General features: G+C 36.4%; 1 protein-coding gene across 1 annotated transcript; it reads right to left on the reverse strand.

Moving 5' to 3' along the window:
• Positions 1–38: 38 nt before the first annotated feature.
• lt (vacuolar protein sorting-associated protein light) lies at positions 39–19,702 on the reverse strand. Its single transcript, XM_068370932.1, has 19 exons — positions 19,597–19,702; positions 16,277–16,474; positions 15,366–15,518; positions 14,973–15,096; positions 14,025–14,223; positions 13,625–13,791; positions 12,346–12,579; positions 11,749–11,876; positions 10,701–10,824; positions 10,412–10,569; positions 9,454–9,629; positions 7,660–7,849; positions 7,026–7,218; positions 5,953–6,093; positions 5,525–5,661; positions 4,342–4,441; positions 3,761–3,805; positions 2,093–2,166; positions 39–922 (listed from the first exon to the last, which is right to left on the reverse strand). Exons 2-19 carry the CDS (start codon positions 16,460–16,462, stop codon positions 869–871), a joined length of 2,583 nt encoding a protein of 860 aa, XP_068227033.1. The 5' UTR covers positions 16,463–16,474; positions 19,597–19,702; the 3' UTR covers positions 39–868.
• Positions 19,703–20,510: the final 808 nt, after the last annotated feature.

The following is a 20,510-nucleotide window of genomic DNA, read 5'->3' on the forward strand; positions in this document are numbered from 1 at the left end:
ATCAGAGTTTTAATTTGCTTTATATTTTGTATTGTCTCCTTTTTAATTAGTTTAGGACTTTGAACGAAAATCAATTAATTTTCACGTGCACACAAGTCCAATCAGACACCATAAAAATAATGCTAAACCTTATTATTTATCATTTGATAATGGCTCGTAATAGTTATAACATACTTAAAGATAGCCTAATTAAATGTACATCACTGATACAAAGATAAAAACAAAATTAATATTTACAAAATATTACATCTTGCAACTAGAAAGACCTCGGTGGTCTTCTTGTGTTCCCTTCGAGTATTTCTTGCCTTGCAGCACACTCTTATTTTATGAATAAAATCACAATCTTATAATGTGAAGCCTGATAAAATCAAGTCTCATTTGCATATATATTTATTGCATGCAGATTAATATCTAGAGGCCAGCAGCCTATGTCGATCTCTGAACAATGGGTGGAATCAAAACAAACCTGTGAATGTTCCGACGTCTTGCTCAAAGTACGAGCGACTCCGCAGTAGCGAGCATCCGTGCTATCGTTGCCTAACCAGTAACTGATCTAAAATAGATCAGTTTTAAAAAAGCTCAATGACAGGCACTGGCAATTTCCAGTCCCAACAGTGCTGCCTTCTTGTATTCCTAATTCTCCTTGCCTTTTTAAGATTTTAATTTTCTTCAGGAGAAAATTGTTGGTTCCTATTCCAGGAAAACCTGGACTCGAGTAGGCTGGTTAAATTCCTTCATAACCATCATGAACACTGCAAATGTTTATTCTTACAAATACCATATACTGTGTATATATCCACATGCCAGCCTAATATCAACATGCTTCTTCCCAATGCACATTAAAGCAACCAGCTGATTGAAGAGATCTTCAAGCATTGAGGAAGAGTTTTTTCTTGTCTTTTCTGCATACTATACATACATCCTGAAAGAAAGAGGAGACAAAGTTTTATTTGATTATCATAAGGAAAATAGAAGTCTCTAACCTGTATTTCTCCAATGGGGTTGAATTCTTAGAGCCCACAATTGAGCAGTGCTAGTGTGTTACTATATCCTATACAGTATGTTGCAATCACTATGACCATATTATAATAAAAACCATTCCAGATGAAGATAATTGTCCCTTATGATGATAATACACCCATGTGCTACTATGAAGATGGTAATCCCCTCACACTATGTATTACCAACATAAAACTTGAGGAGCTTTCTCTATAATTTATCTTTAAAATCTCTTCTTAGAATATTCATAAGTTCATTGAAAAAGTACCAATAACAGTAAATTTTAAGTACAGTACAAGAAATGCATACTGTACATAGTTACAGGGTACTTATTAGGTGGCGAGCTGGTAGAGTCTTGAGGCAATATGCAAAGACAGCGATCACTGACAAGTGACGTGTCGTCTCACCTTCGCTAATAAAGCTGTACTGTAGTGACGAATCACAGGTTTCAAGTTTTCTTACTTTGTTCTGAAGCTGTGTTAGTAATGTACAATTACTTTTGTAAAGTAATATAAATTACAATCCCTTGATAGAAACTGTATAAGGACAATGTACAGCAAGTTACTTAGGGCATTAGTTAACCACACATAGGCAGTAGTTATTTTGGGGGTAATGAGATGACTCGCCTTAGGATACCAATATTACGTGGTTGTTCTCTCTTTGCGGGTATCACTCTTTCCTAACCCCCACAAAGATGAAGGGCTGACTGTATTATTACTACTGATACTATAATCCTTGCTGGAAAAGCAGGATACTACAAGCCCAGGCTCCTACAGGAAAAACAGCCCAGTGCGGAAAGGAAATAAAGTAACGAATACGATAAACTATAAACAAGAAATATAAAATCATATACAGTAATATATCAAGATCGCTAACAATGTTAAAATAGATTGGTCAAATATAACTATGAAACAAGAATATATTAACCTGCTTAACACAAAAGCATACATATCCAAATCTTTCTTCACTTCACCATGCCATTTAATCTTTCATCTTCCTCCTAAACTTCTACTGTATATAATCCTTTGCTCAAAAAAAAGTCTACATGTAGGCCTACTATAATCTGGTGGAACCTAAACATCAAGAAACTTGCCTGCAAATTGCCTTCCGATAAGCAGGCTTCATGGTAGATATGTCGGCATCCAAACAAGGCTATGGTACTGTCTCCTGAAAATATGGTACAAAAATTTTGATATTTAGATATGCATAACTGATTGCATCTACAAAGTTTTCCCTAGAATGCCTAATATTCACATTATAGTATCCATCTTATGTGGATGTAAAAACATTCGCACAATGATATTTCATACTTTGAATTTCTATCAAAATAAATTTTTGTTTATTTCAAACTACAAACTTGAGTTCTTTAATAAGAGTAGAAGTATGATTATAACAAAGTTGGAGAAGCTGTTTAAGCTTATAACAAGGTGATTATAGCAGCTGGCAGGTGAAGGGTAGGCCCTGCCTACTTGCCAGTAGAGCAGCTCTTAATTTAGGACCTGCAGGGTAGTACTAGATTATATGCAAGATAGAGCACGGGATATCAGGAACACGAGCTTCTGTATCCCGTACCAGAATATCTTCCCAGGCTGGGTTGGGTACCACGCCAGCTCTCCCATGGGAAGGTAGGGAAAGACACATTGAAGTCTCGCCAGAATCTGGTTATAACAGTCCTCCCTGAGTTGGATAACCTGTTCTTTCTCTTCTTTAGGGCGATAGGCATCACGTCCCTAGGCGAGGTATAAGAGACAGAAATGAGATGAAGGGAGAAAGAAAGTGCATACACTTCAATTCTCCCTAACCAGCCTTCACCTATGTCAAGGATTTCTAGGGTCAGGACAGCAATACTGCAGCTGGAGAAGACTCAGGATCCTCCCAGCGGCTGGTGAGGACTCATCAATGGTAACCACGTTCCGTCACCCTGCACGTGGACCAGCCAAAGAGTAGGTTGAAGCAAAGAAAGACTTCAAAGTCCTGGCTCCAGCCACCCCCTCAAGAAGCTTCTCTATAAACGGGATGTCATCAATACCCCCGAAAGGCCACAACTTCTACGGGTCCAGGACCCAGCACATGTTGTCGCCGGGCAGCAAAGCAATGAGAGGCACAGGAGCATTACTTCCAGAGTACCCAGTCCTGGGAAAAGACAAAGGAGACACAGCGGGCTTTGAACTACCATTAAAGGAGCTATAGAGCTTTGGCACTGTTTTATGCATTGCTAATTTGGAAACCGAAGAATCTCCCCTAGTCATTTTTGCAAACTAAGTCCACTGCACAGGAGGCCAAAGCCCACACTTATCACAAAGGTTGCCACCTGCAAAAACTGCAAAGTTGACGGAGATCTAAACAATGCTTGCTCATGAACCTAACGCAGTTTTGGCCATATCTACTCGTACGTTTCTTTAAACAAAAAGTAAACACAACGTGCAAAGATAAAGAGAAAGTGAAAACAGTCAAAGTTCGAGACAGCAAAGAAGTAAAAGTAAATGTGTAATGAACTGAGGCTGAAAACAAAGTGAGATTTGATCTACCTAGCTGGGTAACTATAATCACTTCATTAAAAGTTTAAACGCGCGAGTCACTCTTATTAAAGGACAATAGTTTGTACAGTATTCATGAAGGAACAGATACTAATCATTTGTAAGTTACAAAATTCTTTGAATACAGGATGGGGAAGAGTAATAGACAAAAGTATACAGTAGTGGAGATAACGGATATATCAGTACACAAAGAATATCTTAGGTTAGTTATTCTGTTTACTTACCACTCGACAAAACCTTCTTGTTACAAGCAGCACACACAGTATCACCTGAAACAGAATACGGGTATCATATTTATGGAAATGTAGAAAATGTATGTCTAAGTATAGTATGCTTTAATGCTGGTTAGAAATCCACTGATATACTGTAATGTAAGCCTTCTTTAGCAATCTCTTCAACTCGATCCCGTCTCATTTAATTCCAGAATAAAATCTACATAATTATCCAGTGTTAGCAGCAGAATGAGACAAATTAAAGTTGGACGTGAGAAGGGAATAGTAATTAAACTATATACAATATAAGGTATGAATAAAAATATAAAATATTCTAATATCAGTAACAATATTAAAATAGATCGGTCATAAAAAAACAGACAAAGACTTATGTCAACTTATTCAACAGATGAGAAATGAAAGAAAAAAGTATGAACTTCTAAAGTTCCACTGACTCCACTGCCAGATTAGGAACATCATTCTACAATCTGGTCAGTACAGAGTAAGATCAAGACTAGAAGTGAATGAAAAACTGTATAATTTTCATACTTTAGTGACATAAGGAGAGAGACACTCTCCCTGTGAATTCTTACCGTATACAGGTAAAGCAGCATTCTGTATGGAAACCTGCTTAGCAAGGAGGTTTCTACCATCTTCTGCTAAAATGGTCTGGCATCCAGTTCTTAGTTGTATCTGTGAAGGAAGATAAAAACTTGAGTAATCTAATGGAAGACGTAAATCATTTTTAGAAATTATTACAGTATTATTATTATTATTATTATTATTATTATTATAATTTTTATTATTATTCTTATTACTAAGCTACAACCATAGTTGGAAAAGCAGCATGCTATAAGCCCAACGACTCCAATAGGGAAATAGGGAAAAATAGCCCATTGAGGAAAATAAATAAGGAAATACATAAACTATAAGAGTAATAATGAACAATTAAAATAACATATTTTAAGAACAGTAACAACATTAAAATAAATCTTTCATATAAAAACTATAAAAACCCAAAAAACAAGAGGAAAAGAATAAGATAGTGTGCCTGAGTGTACCCTCAAGCAAGAGAACTCTAACTCAAGACAAATAATCAATGAAAATAAATCCAAAGTGTAAAATGATTACAGATTAGCTTCCAACCCTGGGGTAAGTTGTAGAAGCAAAAGTTACGAGGGAGGAGACTACCCACAGTATGCCAGGTGTAACAAACTGTAGGTGATGTTAAAACTTCTGATCTATGTCCACTTTACTTTCAACTCTATTCCTTGGGTCTCATGGCTACTCAACTACCCAGTGAATGACTACTTTGGCCGAACCCAGCGAGGAAAGAAACGTGACTTGGTGGCGTGGATGAATAATACTGTAATTACCTCCGCCAACGAAGTTGGAAGGAGGCTATGTTTTTGCCCATTTGTGCATGTGTTTGTGAACAGCTTCCTGGCCACAATTTTAATCGGAAAGTAATGAGATTTGCAGGGATTGACTATTATACAAAAAGCTGGAAATTATTATAATTTGAAAGGTCAAGGTCACAGTCAAGCAAAATATCCAATTCACTTAATCAAACATAAGTTTGTACATTATTGTCACAGAGACTTCAAACTTAGTTCATATTTGAGTGTATGAAAATTCACGCTAATTAATACATGTTAAGGTCGAGCAAAAGGTCAAGAAATAAGCTGCCGTGGCAGAGGCCTGCTCTCTACTGAGTGGCCCTCTAGTTACTAATGGTATTAATACTAACTAACAAAAGACAGAAAATCAAATCACCTGTAAGTCATAATCATGAAGAATCCTAACCAGGGCATCTCTAAGTCCGGGGATTTCCAAACCTTTCGGTATCCGTCGAATGATCATGATTGGATCGATATGAGTTCCAATATTATTCAAGAGCTCTCTAATGTATTCTGCAAAATAAAGTTTCAATAATAGAATATTTTTTACATAGTTAATAATTTTCATGTAAATTCTTTTTCAAGTTCATTATTTATAATTCATAAAAAAAAGTTTCTTTATAATATTTCACTTTCATATTTCTAAGAAATTCAATGCAAGTTCTTTCTCAAGTTTACTACCAATTATAATTCAAAATAAAATTTTTGTTACAATATTTCACTTTCATACTTCTAGAAAATTTCAAAAGTCGTAAGTACAAATAAAGTTTGTGAGAGTCACTGCTCCGGGCTGTAGAAACTCACCAGGCTTATCTAAAGAGTGCTCGATGAGTCGATTCCACAGGTCGGCGTCATCGTGTTCCTTGCAGAGTTTTATGGCCCAGTGAATATCCTGTTCCTCTTCTAATATTAGCCTCAGCGACTCCACGCTGTTGCCCATTCGACCTGTTGTCGCGGAGAAGATACTTTTAAGTAGCACGAGTCTGGATTTGCTGTGGTTTTCCTAGCATCCACAGTTGAAAGAAATTGTAGCAAGTACATTTCTGAACAGTCTTTTTGCTTTGATACTTTTTCCCTCTTGTCTGTTCCCTTTCATTTTTCTACCTCGATGTCCAACGTTTTTATTTTTACAGTAAAACCTCGTTAAGTCTAAAACCTTCCAAAGTTGGTATCACTCAGACTAATATACAATCTATTGTAGGCAAATAATTCTGAATTTATTCTATTTTTAATTATTTTCACTTCATTGCTGGCTTTTAAAACAGTATACAAAATCATTGGTAGAAGGTTATAGTAGTGTTTTATCAAAAACACAATTAAAAATTGTTCCGTTTAAATACAAATTTGAAGATATCATACTATGTACTGGAATACAGGTACTGTACTGTTTATAGAGTGACGTCATAGTACATACTTGGATATATGATCTGAAGTCATACCAAATTTTTAACACTCTCCCTTTCAATGCATTTTCAGTACAGTACATGTACTTCAAGCTCAATTAGTCTCATTCAAGGACATACTCTCTATCTGTCAAAGTACTTTGATTAAGCTACTTTACAATGAAAATAAATTCTCAATATGCTGAATGCGTTTGTTTCATATTTAGATATATCCTTCTATAATATCACATAGTTATAGCTACCCTGTTAAATTCTTAACAGCCATTTTAGGCTGGCTGAAATCATACTTCTAATAAAGGACAATAGTATTTATTCCTGTAAAAACAAATAAATCTGAATATGAAAGAAATCTAAGGAAAAAATTAAAGCAATGCACCTTTTGAAAGAAGAAAGAACGACAGATTTTCTTTGCATTGCTCGAAGTCCCTACGACAGGGGTAAGAACAGGCAACAGACAAAAGCAGAGTCACTTACTCAAAAGATGAATGGTTTCGGCCGTGAGACAGCGAGACCGGCAGACGTCCAGCGCGTGGCTGAGGTCGTACGATCCAGAAGTCAGCAGCATCGGTAAGAGTTTGCTCCGGTCTTGATCGGCATACAAGGCAAGCAGCTGGCCATGGAAAGGCTGGCTCTCCTCACGTTTTTGTTCGTACAAGGCCTCCAGATACTTCTCAGCGGGATGAAAACTTACATTAATGTTAATTTCTCTTAAAATTTCTCAGCTAAATCTATTAGCATTTATTGGAGGCTTTAATGTGATTAAAAAATGAGTTTATTCAAGATAAAATTATTTTGGATTTAAGTAATTTTGGTCAAATGACTTGGGGTCAGGACAAGGGAGGTCATTTAGAGCCAAGGTATAGCTGGGGGAAAAACAAGCAGTTGGACTATGAGGTAAAATATGAGATAAAAACTATATGTTTCATGTCTTCAATATATAGAGTCCTACAGTCATGAACAAAACAGAAATTTGAAAGCTATATTTACTTCAATTACTCATCACTTAACCCAAACTTGCCCTTACTCATTTCTTCTTAGATATCAAAATAATCCTTCATACTAACCGAAAGTAAACATAAAAGACTCAAAAGTATTTGTTAACACTAACCTTATACAAGAAATAGTCGTTGCCAGTTAGAGCATGCACAACATTCTTGGGCTCAATGACATCCACTTGTTGGATGCAGATGTCAAGCGTCGAATTGATGTCCAAAGACATGAGTTCCATCACGTGTTTTGACACGCAGCCGTACAAATTGTGCCGGCCTATCAGGTGGAACACGTCTTTGTGCTTCAATCTGCAAAATGATCCACAGACAGCATTAATACCTTTCATTATTTTAATTACTTTGTAAAGGCACTGATAGACATAAATTCATCTGGGAAAAGTTCAGTCCTCAACATATTAGAATAATAACTTATAAAACTAGAGGAGCATACAGTGGAGCACAGAACTCCACCGCGGAAGCTTATCTCCCAACCTTTTGCTCGACCTTGACCTCTGACCTTACCAAGTATCAATTGGCGTGGATTATCATACGCTCAAATATGAACCAAGTTTGAAGTCCCTGTGACAATGATGTCCAAACTTATGTATGATTATGTGCATTGGACATTTTGCTTGACCATGACCTTGACCTTCCAAAATTTAATCACTTCCAGCTTTTAACATAACAGTTATTCCCTTGCAAGTTTCATTACTCTACGATTAAAATTGTGGCCAGGAAGTCGTTCACAATCTACGATTAAAATAGTGGCCAGGAAGCTGTTCACAAATAAACACACACACAAACAGGGGGTAAAACATAACCTCCTTCCAACTTTATTTGTGGAGGTAACAAATGTCACATCAGACTAATATGAATTGTTATCACAACATATATGGCTAACAGAGTTTTTATTTACTTCATTTACATAATTTGGGCTATATGGCCCAACACTAGGACGAAGGGGGCAGGCCATTTAGAGCCAATTAGCAACTGGATTTAATTAAACTTTACAATTGCAATATGAAGTCAAAGTTAAAAATGAGGTTGGGCAACAAGACGGAAGAAAGGAATTGGAAAACAGATAAAAATAGAATTGTCCATTAATTACAAAGTTACCTATACATTATATGTTTTCTTGTAACTTTTCATTCTCCTTTTGATATGTATGGGAAAACAAAAGAATAACCACCCATCATTTGTAAACAATGTCTTTACTAGAATACTATCATTGATCATTGTCTAACTTAACAGGTATCATGTACTTTTATTTCACTACAGCATGGATACTTTATACTTAAGTTAGTGTTATCATGTACCACCCCAAACTCACTCACTCGCTCTCTCTCTCTTTCTCTTGCCAATTCATTAATAGGGATAATGTATAATCGTATGATACTGGTTATAAAATCTTTGTATAGATCAGGACAATGGTCTTCCAACCCTCTAGTTCAGAACTTTAAAGAATTATTGTAATATTGGCGACAATATGTTGAACCTTTACAATGTTCTAATCAAAAAGTTTTATCCCAGCTGTGACTAAGTTGTGGAATGATCTTCCTAATTGGGTAGTTGAATCGGTAGAACTTCATAAGTTCAAAGTGGCAGCAAATGTTTTTATGTTGAACAGGCTGACATAAGTCTTTTTATAGTTTATATACAACATATCTGTTTTGATGATGTTACTGTTTTTAAAATATTTTATTGTTAATTTTTTCTCATATCATTTATTTATTTCCTTATTTCCTTTCCTCACCAGGCTATTTTTCCCTATTGGAAACCTTGGGCTTATAGCATCTTGCTTTTCTAACTAGGGTTGTAGCTTAGCTAATAATAATAATAATAATAATAATAATAATAATAATAATAATAATAATAATAATAATAATAATAATAATAATCAAACAACTCCTTACTTGAGATAGATAGCCAAGGCTTTGTCATGCTTATCGATATTCGAATACAAATGCGCCAGGGACTGAAGCAAAACACGATTGTTCGTGTTTCGCGACAGCGTCTCCAGGACGAGGTTAATCACAAACGACACATTGTAGAGGTGCCCGGGCCAGTCTTGCACAACTTGAAGAAAACCCTATAAGATAAGACCATTAAAATTCAATCATAATTTGGTAACATGAAGAAATGAGATTCAAATTAAAAAGCTAAGAACTTTGTTGATTTCAGCCATGCAGTGTTTTGAAGCTAGTAAAAAGATTTATATATTGCTATAGAGCTTTCAAATATGTAGTACCAAGACTTAATAATTGGCTCCTACTTCAATTCACAAGGACTGAAGCTATAAAGGCTTTCAAGAAGAAGTTGAAGGCTTAAACGGGCTTCTATTTGACATCAAAAAGACTGAAACTATAAAAATTTTCACGAATACTTTCTTGTATACTGAGTGTTATGATAATGTTGATTTAACAATTAACCCTTTTACCCCCAGGCTATTTTGAAATTTCCAACCCTTAACCCCCAGGGGGTTATCTTTTTCCCAGCACATTTTGCAGTATATTTTTTTTAAATTGCTCTAACAGCCTTAAATTTTGACATAGAGAGGTCAGGTTGGTCTCATTCTCTTGGAAAATGCCTGAATTTTCTCAAAAAATTATCAAAAATATGAAAAAAAAAAAAATTTTATAGCATTTTTTTGCAAGAACGTACCGGTACGTCCATGGGGGTAAAGGGATGGCTTTTGTGAAACGTACCAGTACGTCCTTTGGGGGTAAAAGGGTTAGCTGTTAAAAATCAATTAACTAATGTTCTTTAAAAATTGGAAAGATTAAATAATGATATATTAATATAAGACATGAAATATGCACAAATTCAATCTCATATTCACAGCAAAACCAAGATAAAAATGTAAAACATTACAGCATGGTCTGTCTGAAGCAAATCTTGAAGCACCGACTGGTACACCACAGGGTCGAGGTTCACGCCCTGACCCAGGGGCAAGTGAGGACTGAGCACTCGCAGTTGCCGCACCCGATTAAAACGAACAACTGCCTCTTCCCATAATGCCTTGTCGGAACCTACCAAAAAAAAAATTCCTTTTCAGGTAATTTATGCCTTTTATTAAACTGAATGTTTATACCATAAGAAAACACCTCTGTTGCAAGAGTGGAAATTTCTTAATCCTAAAATACCGAGCAGTCAAACTTACCTAATATTCGAGTGCATAATCTAGCCGCTTCCTGGTAATTACCGTGGACCATCAGGTGGTCTAAATACATGCGGCCTATTGTCAGGACATTGTAGCGACTTACTTCTCGACACGTCTCCACCAACTGTTGAGAGAATTTTTATTTTAAAATCTGGCAAAAAAATTGTTGAGTAATTTGTATTTTTCTTAACCATTAATAGCAAGTACGACTTAATCAAAGCTGAAATGGCCATTTAAACTTTCAACGAGATGGTAGTAATAGCTGGAAGGTAGCCCCTGCCCACCTACCAAGTAGGGTAACCCCTACTTTGACCTAGGATTTATGGGTGGTTGAGGAGGGCAGTGGGAGTATCACTGCTTGACAGATTGGAAAATGGTGAAATAAGAAGAGTCGCAGACATAGTATAGATTACAGAGGTGATAAGAGTGTCACGATTGAGATAGCATGGGAACATGTTGAGGATGGAGAGTGGAGAGGGAGTGAGGCTTGGGAGGAACCTTTTAGGAGAAGATCGAGAGGGAGGCAGAAAATTAGATGGTGATATAAGGTGAAGGATGATATGGAGAGAAAAGGTTTGGTGGAAGAGGATGCCTTTGATAGAAGACATTGGAGAAGGCGTATCAGGCAACCGAGCTCTTAATGTAGGGATAACTTTGGGGAAGAAGGAGAAGAGGAAGAATGCAGTCTAAGTTAAAGGTCTGATTTGTATGGTTAGAAAAAATACAAACTGACATGAACACAATTGCCTTCAAGTCCATTCATTCATTCTGAAGGAAAACGTAAGAGACTTAATGACTGAAACAGTCTGATGAAGAAGTTGAGAAGTACTTGTGTACTGTCCAGCAGCCAAAGACAAAGTGAAGGTTATGCTCTTTGCTGGGTGGGCCCCCTATCTGCTATACTCTTACTAAAGGTCTGAACAAACTACAGGCACTAACTACTTTCCATTCACGAGAGCTATAATTCCTCTGATTACAGTAATCTTTTGGGTTGATACATGTCAGTATATCTTCATGAAAGCAAAGCACCCAATCAAAACAATCTTACCTCTAGAGCATCAGCAAATTTCTCGTGCTCCAGAAGCCACTCGATGCGGTCGTCGGAGCTGCGCGGCTTTGCAACGACAACATCTTGGGGGCAGACTATGTAAAACTGTCGGTCTTCTACGAGACTTACTGGAAGTACACAATTAAAAATTTTCATACATTAAAAAATTGTTCGTTCTCAGTTCACGTCTATTCCATACATTAAATAATTTTACGTTAAGTTGCTTTTGACTTTAAAGTAGCTTTATACTAGAAAATAATAGGGAGAAATGTGTAAATTACTTTCAATTTATTTACAATTAAAAGGTATATTTCATAATAAAGACGACAATAAAAGTAAATACCAGCCGAACTCGGTTGAGTCCCTTGTCAGGCTGGGAGGAACATAGAGAGGAGAGGTCCCCTTTTCTGTTTCATTTGTTTGATGTCGGCGACCCCCCAAAATTGGGGAAGTGCATTGGTATATGTATGCATGTATAAAAGTAAAACTATCGAACAATTCATTGAATACATTTCTTTTCCAAGTCTTCAGGTATGATTCCTGTAAATGGGAAATTTAAGATAAGCATACTAATGATGATGAAGCAATGTTCCGTACCTAAATGATAATTAGCAGGCTTATATTCTTGATAGCACCTGATTCCAAGCACATCCTTCGAGATCTCTTCAAAGGTTCCTTGGAGGGGTTCCAAGACTCGCATCTGAGGTCTCCGGGAGTCCACTCCTAGGCTGGCTAGAGAGAGGTCTGTCTGTTTGTTGTAGGCCAAAACAACCACGTGTTCATCCAGGGGTCCGATTCCGCAGACGTAGAAGTCAGTTGTGAACATGTAAACTGAAACGGTGATGACATTAGTTAAAACCAGAGGGGCACTAAATAGAGAGCAGACTGCCACTGCAGTAGCTTATTTCTTGACCTTTTGCTCAACCTTAGCCTTGACCTTTGGCCTTAACATGTATTAAATAGCGTGGATTTTCATACACTCAAATATGAACCAAGTTTGAAGTCTCTGTGACAACAATGTCCATACTTACGGCTGATTACGTGAATTGGACATTTTGCTTGGTCGTGACCTTGACCTTGACCTTCCAAAATTTAATGAACTCCAGCTTTTTACATAACAATTAATCCCTGCAAACTTCATTACTCTACGATTAAAATTGTGACCAGGAAGCTGTTCACAAACAAACACACACACAGGGGGTATAACATAACCTCCTTCCAACCAAAGAATCATCATATTGGTGGTGGAAATGGAGATTGGTACCCAAGATATCATGCACTGCATTGTCAATTGCTAAATAATATCTGAAAGGCCATGAAAACCTTTGGGATCATTTTCTTGCCCAACCTGAATCGGCCATTTATAGTCGTTCATTATTTTTCAGACGCTTGAATATTCTCACTACACCACTTTAGGGTTTGTTGCTGAATGCTCAGATTATCAAAAGTTCAGTTGTTATTCACCATTTGAAGATTGGAAAAAGATATATCATTCTAAAGTAAGTGAAAGACTAAAATATGTTTAACTGAAATATCTAAAAATATTCAAGAAAACTTGCTTTCTTTTAAAATGATATACAATTTGATGTACACTATAGCAAAATATATAAGATTGATTTTTAATGAAGTCTTATAACTTTCACAGTTGAAGTCTCTGATTCAGAAATTATTTTTTACTCTTATTAACATTACCATTACTGTTATTCATCTTTTGTTAATTCTTTATTCTTCCTCATTTAATTTCATCAGTAAATTACTATAATGGTTCATTTCCATGATTTCTAAGAATTCTGTGGGAGATTGCATCATCTCTTCAACACGTTTCTCATGAGTGCAAGATCCCGTTCAATCGTAAATGGGTCGAGAGCATACGTACCAATCTCTAGATAATACGGCGGAAGATCAACCAATCCTGGGGAGACTTTAGAAAGGGGACTTGCTCGTTCTCTCACGCGACACACCTTCACAGAGTCTCCCCACCCGACGATTAACGTTCGCGAATCGGGCCAACAAAGGTGTGGTGGGTACTGATCACAGGGTAACCTGGATAAAGACACAAAAGTTAGTCAAATTGGAAAGTTGTATATCTATTCAAATAGAAAAGATTCAATAAATCTTTTCTTGGATTATAAAATCAAAGTAAGACAGTATACAAATATGCTCATTGAATCAAATAAATTAAAAGATTATGTGGTCTTAACAATAAAGTTATTCCCTGAAAGAGTCTGAAGATTATTTCCTGACGAATAAAATGTAAAACGAAGCGGTTCACTTACGCTAGACTATGATCTCGCTTGATGAGAGTGATGACCGTTCTCGTGTTAATTTCCATGACTCGCACGCCGGAGTCGGTGGCCCAGGCTAGGAACTGGCCGCACCACTTCATGGCCCGGGCAGGGCCACTTCCCTCGCTCAGCACAGTCGACTTCAATTGGCCAAACATTACCTTCTCGTACAGGGTCACCTTATTGGTCCCTGAGACAAATTTGAGATTCATTTGAAATCAGACATTCTATACCTATCCTACCTTTTTGTTTACCTTATTTAACCATGATATTCATTGACCATCATTTAAAAAAAAGTCCATACATAAACTCTATCATTCAAATAGGGTACCAGTACTTAATATTCATATTTCTTGAAACACGTAAGCAAAATAAATATTAGGGAAGACTCATTGTAGTAAGTGTTCTTCTAGCAACTGGAGTTCAGCAATAAAAAGAGAATCAATATTTTAGAACGATATTTGCAGTATCGACATAAACATTCATCAGCTGTCTAAAAGCATTCACACACTTTTACAGAATTTAATCACAGGGAAAAAATAAATACAAGAAAGTCCTTGACTTACAAACATAAATCCAACCAAAATCATTAATCTCAGATACATGTACTGTACTATACTTTTGATTTTGCCTTTAAATCACATAAGCATTAACTTCTGAATTTCTACATTATTTCTATATTCACTGAACTCTGCAACAACTGTATTTGAAAAGGAAATATATACACAAATCTATAAAGTTTTCCAAGTTTCGATAGAAAAAGATAGAAGCATACTTCAATTGCAATGAATTTAACACAAAAGAAAAGAATCATTTCTCAGCCTACAAGCAAAACACTACTAAAAGCCAGTGCTTTATACTACCATAAATTCTAACAATTTTTTATTTTTCCTAACTGTAAAAGAACCTGTGTATCCTTTAAATATGGGTATAACATACCAACAACGAATCGCCGTCCCGAACGTGGTTTGTGGTAGCCTGGATCCAAAGCAACGCTACGTACGGGTGATTCCATCGTCAGATTGTGAGAATTCTCGAGCGTGTACAGACCCTGGACTACAACCTGTAACATTTATCAAAAAGAAAAATATAAAAACAACCAGACGAGAATCCCAGAAACTTGAATTTATGTAGAAACAAACGGACTCGGCAGGACGTAGAGCTGTAATGATTTGAAGTTCTCTGGCATTCTGACATAGAGCCGTAAGAAAGGGGATAAAGGAAGACCTGTGTTATGACAATAACCTTTTCTGATTTGCTTAATTGAAACTCCACCTCCCATCTTTCCCTTTGAAATGTGAAATAACAACAGACAGAACGCCTCCTACATACCTTGCGATCATGAGAACATGAAGCTACGTAATCTCCATTGTCGTCCATGTCGATCATAGTCACGGGACCTGAGTGGGGGTGGAACCCCTTGACCTTGTTGCCGAGGTGATCGAGGACATGAATTCGTCCCCAGTTGGTACCAATAATCATCAGCTGTGAAAGAGGGAGAAAAATTACAGGTAATTGTAACAACACATTATGCTTATCTAGTACATCATACACAGAGCTATAATTCATTCATACCTTGTTATTTACGGTTGACCATACAGAAAAAATCTAAAATACTGTTATTAATCATGTTGATTTATATTTCTTTAAGGTATTTTCTACAGTATTACTGTACTTCATAAGACACTGCATTCGATAAAGTACCATACAGTTATTTTACCATATGTAGCCAGAATACCCTAATGGAGAGAAAGAAAATATAAATATTTTCTGTCCATTTATCACTATTTATTTGTATAAAATCATCTTATACACATCAAGTATAGTGGCTATAGCTGTTAGATATTACCTGGAGACTACATTTCTGATGGGAAGGGTTCAAAATATTATATCCATAGGTAATTGGGCACCTGAAGAAAAGCTATTATCCCGCAAAACATGCTTTATTAGGATACAACAAAAGTAGACAGCAAACATGGGAAAGCCAACAAAAAAAATTAGAAAAAATTTTATCAATTTTTATATTTCCTAAATGTACAAACCTGAGCCCATTAATAATTGTGACAGGAACGGATATCAAGCTTTTTAATGAGGTAAACATAGCCGACTTAAGGCCTGCCCATCTGATATGTAGCGCTACCTTCGCTCTAACCTTTGACCTACGACCTACAGGGTGGTTTAAGTGGGCAGTGTAATTTAAAGGACTCAACCTTTGAAAACCATAGAAAATCATTATTCATCACCTTAGAATTAGCAGCAATACAAGAGGCTCCATCTCTCTTCAGAATTTCTCGGAGATCGCCGGATATCCTCTCGTATTTCAGCTTGGGTTCCTCCTCTTCCTCGGAATCCTCCTCTTCAGATACCTCTTCCTCTTCGGCACCAGGGCTGTTCTCTTTCTCGTCTGATGTCGGAGCTGCAGTCGCCATTTTTGGTCAGTCCTGGAAATTTGTTGAATTACAGTACACACGCAATAAGAGAGAGGGAGTTTGTAGAGATACTACCACATTAGATGGGTGTACCACGACAACAACTTATACAAAGGTCTACAAAATACAGGAGAACAGGCCTCGTTATTGAGAGAAACCTTCAATAGATGCACTATGAAATAATACTTAAAATAGATTGAAGGGGAAAATCACAGATTGGAGTCTTTGTATATCAGTGGCCAGTTTCTCCCGTGTGGATGAAAAATGGACATCAAAAACAAACCTAAATTTTCCCCCTTAACCTAACCTACAAGCCGTGTCCTTACCTACTTACCTAACCGCCCTTCCACTGCCGTATTCTAAGTTAGACAATGATACATACAGGCGGCCGCTATCATACATACACCACCAAAGATTCTCGTCGACTGGGATTACGTACAAAGCGCAACATATACTGCTTGCCAAAACAGAGAAACAATGGAATAATGTTCAACTGCGTGCGAAGCGGGTCACAGCAGAGCGGAGACCGGTGCGTAAATAATACTCGTAAATGCAATTACTAAAATGGGTGGCAACGACGCGGATAGGAAGGAGTCTCGTTTCCTGTGCGAGCAGCAGACCTAATGACCCAACTTTCTACACACGTACCAACATTAGTTTGTGATTATTGTGCTACAGTAAACTATAACTGAATATTGTACTATACAATTTTACCTGCTACGGTACGCATTACACTGAATGGGGAGGGCTAGAATTTTTATCCCTACAAAGGAAATTGAATAGGTAAATTTTTACTATGACTTACCAGGGCCTAGGGGCCAGAAAATATGTTTTACCAGTAGATTTTGATGTGTTTTGCACGAATTTCACCTTCATTTTTGGCGGAAATCACCCGTTTTTATCCCACACCCCAAATGGTGTGTGACAAAAACTGTGTATTTTCGACAAATATGAAGGTGAAATTCCTGCAAAACACATCAAAATCAACTAGAAAAACATATTTTCTTGCCATTGATAACTAAAGAAACCTAACCTAACCTATCCTAACCTAACCTAACCTAACCTGTCACTGCCCCTAACCTAGGCGGTCACTGCCCCTAACCTAGGCGGTCACTGTCCCTAACCTAGGCGGTCACTGCCCCTAACCTAGGCGGTCACTGCCCCTAACCTAAGCGGTCACTGTGCCTAACCTAGCTCGTCACAGGAAAAAATTATGTATTTACCTTATGAGTCTGAATCAGAGTCTGATACTGGGTTATCTGCTTCAGGTTGTTCAGCAATGGGTCGTGCACGGTCACCATGTGGTCTGTAAAGCTGACCAACTTGCAGCCAAAAATGATGGTAACACTGATCGTGATTGTAACGTGAAATAAATAAATATCTGGCCAAATATTGTTCCAGATATTCAGATCGATTCCCCGGTCGTTTGGACCACTCCTTGACGTCTCTCCAAAGTCTTTCAATGTTTTGCGTGTGCACACTTGGGTCTGTCCCTTGGACAAACTCCTCACTATGGTTTATCACTTTGTGGGTATATCCCTCATTTCCTACATTTCGATACGCTGCCCAACCATCACTAATTACAATAGAGCCTGGCAAGATATACTTTTTAATTAATGGGATAAGGGTCTCAGCACTTCTGTCTTGCCCTTCGTGATGTAACGGAATGATAAATTTTTTTTTGGACACACGCTCAATTCCTCCAAACAACCACACTTGATTTAATTGTCTACCACGATTATATTTTCTACGTACAATTAGTGTTTCGTCAATTTCCACGACGATGTCTTGACCACCCACCGGGGATTGTTCTGAAAACCACTTTTCGGTTACTTCCGAACAAAAGCTTCGCCAATCCACACTTGTTCTGCTCGACCAATGTAAACAGTCTATGATGGTAGAGTGATCCCAATGTTTGCTTAAAAAATGATTCACAAAAAGAGCCACTTCCCAAGGTTTCACATGTGCATTATCTAAGAATGTACCCTTGAACAAAGAAACGGTGTATGTACACTGAACACTAGCTTTTTTCTTGGGAGCTTTCCTACGACGTCGACAGAAAAACAGGTGCGTATTACTATTATAACTGCAAAGAATATCACAATGGGGGCACTTCACTGCCACAGGTAAAGCACCGTGTCCTTGTAAAAAAATTATGATTTCGCTGTTTTTCGAATAAAAGGTATTGATACACTTAAAATAGTCAAGACTACAGCCCACACAACTGACTTCGACGGTTGCCATCGCAAACTAAAATTTGAACTGTAACGAATGTGCAGAAGATTAATGCGCGCCATACCGGAAATGTGTGTGTCTCGCACCCAAAATGCCTCCAAAGAGGAGAAAAAACTAAAAAAAATTAATATAACGTTTTTCTAGGTGCTTCAACGTAAACTAGTACAGAGAAATACGCTAACCCATTTTGGTACAACAAAATATTAAGTAAAATGTTTAAAATACATGCATACAAACATGAAAAACGAGAGGAGAAAAATAAAATGCCTGAGAGGATGCACGAAAAAAATGCTTTTCAACCGCTAACGCTTGTGTCCCGGACCAAAAATGCCTTAGAAAGGGGGGGGAAAACCACAATAACGTTTTTCTAAGTGATTTAACGTAAACTAAATAACAAAATAACAAAATATTAATTACAATATGTAAAAGACATGCATACAAATGAAACAAATAAAAAAAATTGGCTGAGGAAAATATTAGTATATATTGGACTACTTACTTATGGGTATGCGAGGGTGCAAAGAGGCTCAGATGACAATATTTGCTGTGGAGTCAACATGTCGAATGACTTGTCCATTTTTTAACAAATATTAAAAATAAGATATTGAATAACTCGTTAATTATGCATTTCCGCCGAAAAGTGCATAGAAGAAAAAGTGACTGAAATGTGTAGCTGATGTTGTTTGTAATGGCAAATATCGCCTATGGCCTGGTAAGTGCTTGTAAAAATTTACCATGACCCATTTGGCCCTGTATTCTGGACGGGGAAATCCTCTATCAAAAACTTGCCTATAAAACCAATCAATTTGGGTCTGTACACAACTATAAACCTATCTATTCAGCCAAATAAACAATTAATTAACACCATAAAGGCTTGAGAGTTTATAACACAAACTTACCAATATAATTACACAAGATACGTATAGATATATATCAAAGAATTTTTATAAACAGCGTAAATAAGGAAACTTTTTTCAGGTCACTGTCTGAAGTAGGTGGTTTGTTTACATTCTGGTTTGTTTACATTCTGTCTTGTCAAATTCTTCTTGATTATTTAGTAATTTCCACTTGGACTTCAGTGTGGACTTCTTTTTATTTCAGTTTTTCTTTTATCTATAGGTGAATAAAACACTAAAGAAGCTGTTAGAGTAATTAATATAATATTAAATATGATAGAATTTAATTAGAATTATATAAACATGAATGAAAGTCAGAGGCTTTGTTTATTTGTAGATAATTGAAGAAATTTAGATTTGACTCTTAGTTTTATTTCAGTTTTTCTTCTATCTATAGGTAAATTTAACACTAAGGAAGCTGCCATAGTAATTAATATAATATTAAATATGATAGAATTTAATTAGAATTATAGAAACATGAATGAAAATCAGAGGCTTTGTTTATATGTAGATAATTGAAGAAATTTAGATTTAACTTTTCTTTTCATTTCAGTTTTTCTTCTATATACAGGTAAATTTAACACTAAGGAAGCTGTCATAGTAATGAATATAAGATTAAATATGATAGAATTTAATTAGAATTATATAAACATGAATGAAAGTCAGAGGCTTTGTTTATCTACAGATAATTGAAGAAATTTAGATTTAACTCTTCTTTTCATTTCAGTTTTTCTTCTATCTATAGGTGAATTTAACAGTAAAGAAGCTGTCATAGTAATTAATATAAGATTTAATATGATAGAATTTAATTAGAATTATAGAAACATGAATGAAAGTCAGAGGCTTTGTTTATCTACAGATAATTGAAGAAATTTAGATTTAACTTTTCTTTTCATTTCAGTTTTTCTTCTATCTAT

This window comes from Palaemon carinicauda, chromosome 3 (genome assembly GCF_036898095.1).
Source record: "Palaemon carinicauda isolate YSFRI2023 chromosome 3, ASM3689809v2, whole genome shotgun sequence".
NCBI lineage: Eukaryota > Metazoa > Arthropoda > Malacostraca > Decapoda > Palaemonidae > Palaemon > Palaemon carinicauda.